We start from the raw sequence: 6,000 nt of genomic DNA on the forward strand, positions 1-6,000 counted from the left end.
AAAGGTAGGAGGTCCAAAAAGAAGAACCACAACAAAAGAAACAAAGATTAGAAGAGGTGCAGTCACTTGGCAACTCCTCAAGCGTGCAAGAAATTGGCATCTTCATAGGAGAAATAGCGGGATTCAACACAAGAAATCAGTCACAGGAAGAGGGCGAAGTCATTTCAAAGGCACAAGATACACTGAGTGTCAATGCTTCCGGGAGGTCTGCTTAGCAAAGGGATAAAGAACAAGAACTTCTTTCGGATATGGAGCAACATATCCAAGATTGTTTCAAAGTAACGACAATTGAAGACTTGGGGCTCCTTGAGGAAGTAATGCAGGAGCAAGAACAACTAGGAGTGCATGATCAGCAATTGGCCACTCCAAAATGGCTAAGGGAAAGAATGAGAAAGGATCCAGAAGAAGAAATTGATCTCTCAATAGAGTTGGAAGAATCTCTAAACCAGATAAATAAGTCAGTAGAGAAGGCAACAAAGAAATTCTCCAAGGTCACTAGGAATGAATCAGGATTTTGACAAGGCCAGGAATGAAATCACCCAAGAGGAATATGATGTAACAACAATTGGTTTGGGGCATGCTACCAGGGCACAAGTGATGGAGGATTTTGATGATTCCTCTCAGGCACTAAAAGAACAAATGAAGAAGACAAAAGAGAAATACAAGAAATTGAAAAGTGAGAACAAAGCTTTGTGTGCATATGTGCAACGCTTAATGCATCCATTCAAGCAAGAACGAATGAAGAAGACTAGGCTTTGTTCATCCTACAACTCTTTTGAAGGAATCAATTGATGGCCTTGAAGAAATGAGAAAAATCAGCCAAGGCACTAAGAAATGGGTGAACAACTTTTTAACTAGAGCATGTAAGTTCATTGAGGACTTGGCTCAGATATATGGGAGAGTCTTGGCTATCCTTGGCAGAATTGAGAATGTTGACCAAGCATGGGAAGACACACATCTACCTACCAGGACATTATGAAGGAATCAATTGATGGCCTTGAAGAAATGAGAAAAATCAGCCAAGGCACTAAGAAATTGGTGATTTACTTTTTCACTACAGCATTTAAGTTCATTAAGGACTTGGCTCAGATATATGGGAGAGTCTTGGCTATCCTTGGCAGAATTGAGAATGTTGACCAAGCATGGGAAGACACACATCTACCTACCAGGACGTTGATGAAGGAATCAATTGATGGCCTTGAAGAAATGAGAAAAATCAGCCAAGGCACTAAGAAATGGGTGAAGAACTTTTTCACTAGAGCATGTAAGTTCATTGAGGACTTGGCTCAGATATATGGGAGAGTCTTGGCTATCCTTGGCAGAATTGAGAATGTTGACCAAGCATGGGAAGACACACATCTACCTACCAAGACATGACCATTCCACGCCTAGAAGCTTTGATTGAAATCCCCAGACAAGCATTGATAGATGGTGGGGTCATAAGAGAAAATAAAGCCTATGACTTCCCTCAGTGGTATTGTGTAGTGACTACTGAGAAAGAATTCTTTGAAAGATCAAATGAGGGGCCAACTCGATTAAGGACAACAACCAAGAACATTCAAGAAGGAATCCTCAATATTGTCGAGGCATTGTTTGCAAAGAGACTAATTGACGAGGAGTTGACAGTGGATAATTTGAGGAATAGGTTGGAGGAATTCTTTTTCATGGAATCCTTCTCAGAGGATCATCTGGAGAATGTTTCCCTATTCTCAAGCATCATGTGCAGGACTCTGGAAGCAATGTCAGGATGGGAGAAGATTTTCTGCAAGTGTGAAAAGGACATAGCTATTTTGGAGTATATGCTTGAGACTACACCAAGTGTCTTTGTTGGCGAACTTGAAAACTGTCATAGATTGATTCATTGCATTTGCCATCAGAGAGATAGTGGGCGTGATGCCTTATTAATTGCTAGGCTCACTCCTTGGCACTACATAAGTCATTTTGGGTCAAACCCTAATTAGGGTTCGCATGGAGAAATCTTAGCCCCTGCTTTCAATTTGATCTTGGCTGTCCATTTCATTTTTGGGGCCTATAAAAGGAGTTTGACCCTTCATTTGTAATAGAGGGAGAAGTTTTGTGAAATTGTTGTTATAAATTATCAAGATAATAAAAGAGCAACTCTTTGAATTTTGGTGATTACTTGTGTTGTTTTGAAGTTTGCATGGTTTCCCTTCCTCAAGTAGATTAGATTTGTTTTCAAGCAATTAGATGAGCGACATGGATAATATTTTTTTGTGGTGAAATCATTTGCTGGTACCTTTTGCAAATAGATGATTTCTACTTGCAGTGTAAGGTTGGACTGAGCCTTTTACGTGTATGTTTAACTTCAATCATAGAATGTGCATTGTTCTTCTTGATGGTGTGAAAATTCTTAGCACAACCTTTGAAGATTGCACCTCCTTTGCGTAGTTGTCTAGGTTGGCGAAACAAAGTGTGGTCGATTTCACTTGAGCAGTTGTTGTCTTTTGAGTTCTTAAGGATTAGAATAGAGTCTCTCAACCTTTATTCTCATTTACATTCAGCATAATTCATTGAAAATGTTTCAAAAAAATACTACATTGCCAAATCATTCGCTGTATTTCCTTGAAGCCTAAATTTGCTCAAGTCTCCTTAAAGATTGTTTCACTTCGTGCAAGTCTCCCTTGGATTACCAGCATACATCAAGACAAACGAGCTCATATATATCACAAAGTTGTATGTTCGCAGTAGGAACCTTAGAATCACTTGTATGATCTTTCGTAATCTTAGCATACATGGGATTTTGCTCAAGAGATGATAGAGTGTCCTTTGGAAACTTCATTCTGTGTTGGTGTGGTCACAAAACACCCATCAACAAAGCCCAAATGAAGATCTTCAAAACTACATAGACCTTCATGATGCTCAGCATTTTCATAATTTTTTAAAAGTCAAAGTCAGGTGGAATTTTTTTTAAAAGCAAGTTAAAAGAAACGGCAGAAAAATGGATGGATTCGCCCTAAGTTCACTCGAGTCCCTTGGATCCTCCTTGGTTTTCCTGTGTTCATCCTAGACAAATACAATCCCCCTCCTGCATCCTACTTGTATCCATAGGTGGATGGGACTGGATCCTGCCAGTCTGCAGGTGGATCCAGTGACATAACATTTTTTGAATTCCATGGGACTCTGTGTGAAGTAAAAGTAGGAGCCCAAGTCTCTTCCATGGAACTACTAATTCATTTTACATTGGCTATATTTATATGTTAGTAATGGCCATACCCAGCTAGTACCCTTCCTAGGTAAACAAATTGAAGATAATGCCAAACCCAAACCTGAACAAGCAACTTAGATCGAACTCAATATCTTTTTGTGGTTTGGATTGATATTTTCTTATTATATTTTAATAATTATGGAGCTAAATTTTGTTATTCTATGCTAACTAAAATTTGCCCTTCCTCTTTGGATGGTTTGCAATTTAATATGCAGATTTTGGAAAAGAATTAACAGTATACAAATTTATCCAGTTTCCTATAAGATCAAAAGCTATCTTCAAGATAACTATACAAAGAAATTTTCTCTGATTCATTTCACAAATTTCAAGATCCAATTTCTTTAATGGTATTTAACCATCTCCAAGTAAAGGCAATAAATGCATCTATCTGGTATCATTTTTGGATACCAAAAATCATACAGGGGGCAGGATAAAAGTTTCTATTAATAATTCATATTGAGTACATGTTTTTGTTGTCAGCCTTTCAGATATTCCAGTTTTAGAACACATGGCATGATTAGACAAAACTTACGGCAATAATTATGATAACTAAAAGATAAACTGGATAGAAAACATCACATCAGTAATGAATAAATAAATTATGTTTACTCTTTTTAATGTAAAAAAATACATACATATTGATATAATATTTTTCAGAACATTTCACACTATCCTTTTTGATGCAGGTTGACTATCACCCAGATTTTCATAGATCCCGCTGCTTATTTCTTACTCGGATGGATGGGATATCAGTTGATTTCTCATTCTGGAAATGTTTGAAAGGGCTTGTCTGGAAAAAATACCCATTATATGCTGAGACATTCATACAAAAACATATGACTCGTCCCAGCAGTTGACATGGTGCCTTTCTATAAAGTATAAAGTGACTTGGGTAAGATTTGGATATTCCTCTGGCTTTGTTGAGGAAAGAATGTGGTGGGATCTTTTGACGTTAGTTCTGACCACCCAAGGAAGGTACATTGAATGCCATTGTTTAATCATATAACCTTGGTGACATTGCTTATTGTTATGCAAGAAGAAATGTCAAGGAAGTGCAGTAAGGGAATCCCCTCAACAAGCAATATGGATGGAATTGTTATTGTTGTAATATATGAAATTTGCTATAGGAATGCTGTTCTGGGAAGTAATCAATATGGGACTCCTTTGAACAAAGCCATCACACCTTATGGATATAAAATAACTTCTGCTTCTATCTGAATTGATGGGAATGTGTAGATTTGGTATCTATGTCAAACCTGGTGATGTAGATATGAGTGGGAAACGTAATGCCATAATACTTATTTCATCTTTTATTTTACTGTGATGGGTTTTATTCTTTATTTGACAGTATACGTATTTCATCTTTTATTTTACTGTGACGGGTTTTATTTTTTATTTGACAGTATACTTATTTCATCTTTTATTTTACTATGATGGGTTTTATTCTTAATTTGACAGTCAAACAACTGTGCAAGGTTGATATTGACAATATGGTGCTTTTTAACAGGCAAATGAAAATTTGTCAATAACATTTTAGATCTTACCACTAGATTCACACAAAGATAACAGAAAATGCAGCAAATTAGGGGCAATCCATACAAATTTTAATGTGATAAAGTTTGTTCTTTGGGGGTTTGCTGTCGCTAAATCATTTTGTTTTATAGGAGACGTTTTTGATAGTGGAAAATATATATATATGCATTTAGGCACCTTGCTTCTGGAAGAATCATATAACAGTTGTAATGGGCCTAGATGGAGATGACCATGGCTAGGGATAGATAGTCTTCTGAACTCAAGGTTGATAGCATAAATATCCTGGTTTTCAAGAAAGAACATTGGCATAGAGATTAGCTTCGTATCCATAAAGCATCCATACAGGTAAAATAAATTCTTTTTAGTAAGTTGTATATTTCAAGCTGGATTATATTTCCACTAAGAGTCGGACTTAACTGCAGTCAGATAAGTCACAGCATTTATCGTCTGAAAACAAAAAAATACTAAATGTTATATTTGCAATGTTATATCCATCCTTTACTTCCGTTGCGATTCTCTGTCAACTTTCTCTATTTTTCAGCACTTTTTGTGTTTTATTTCATAAGTTTTATGAAATCATTACAAAGTAATTTCCTTCTGCATATGTCACTGAAGTCTTGTTGCATATTTTTTCTACTCTTTCAATATGGTATATGCATTTTTGTGGTCAATGTATCACTTGTGCCTGTCACTGCAAATATTAAATTCAAACATGACAGGGAGATCGTAGAGGCCATTGTATGCAAGAAACCAAATACAAAAAAAATCAACATGAGGTTATGTTGCCATACAGCTCACAACCTGTGTATATATTATTGGTCTATAGAGATATAACAATCACATCACTGCAAATACAAAAAAAATCAGCATGAGGTAATGTTGCCATAAAGCTCACAACTTGTGTATATATTATTGGTTTATAGAGATATAACAATCACATCTAGCAGTAACTCTGCGGGGTCCTCTCTGCATGATTTTTCTTCGATTGTTCCTAATGATAGTGTCGCCTGGACGGTTATTTGTCGTAGGCGGAAGGGAAAATCTACCTCCCTTTTCCTACTCCCCCTTTGTCAAGATTTGGGTGTTTCTCCCCACTCGAGTTGGGGTGGGTTGTTGCAGGTTTGACAGGTTTGTTTGGGGTTTGTACCCCTGCTTGGTCTTCTTGCCGCCTTTGGGCTTTTGTTTAAATTTTTGATAGCCTTTTGGCTATGTAAAGGGTTAGCGCCCTAGTTAATGCTGCT

The 6,000-nt window shown here is 36.9% G+C and overlaps 1 protein-coding gene across 1 annotated transcript in view; it reads left to right on the forward strand.

The window, feature by feature from the left end:
• The window catches only part of LOC131076783 (protein DCL homolog, chloroplastic), an 89,203-nt gene extending 84,659 nt beyond the window's left edge, over positions 1-4,544 (forward strand). Inside the window, exon 3 of the mRNA XM_058014101.2 lies at positions 3,913-4,544. Coding sequence (XP_057870084.1) covers positions 3,913-4,083 — 171 coding nt within the window. The 3' untranslated portion in view covers positions 4,084-4,544. The remainder of the gene's footprint in view (positions 1-3,912) is intronic.
• Positions 4,545-6,000: the final 1,456 nt, after the last annotated feature.

Source organism: Cryptomeria japonica, chromosome 11 (assembly GCF_030272615.1).
Source record: "Cryptomeria japonica chromosome 11, Sugi_1.0, whole genome shotgun sequence".
Lineage (NCBI taxonomy): Eukaryota > Viridiplantae > Streptophyta > Pinopsida > Cupressales > Cupressaceae > Cryptomeria > Cryptomeria japonica.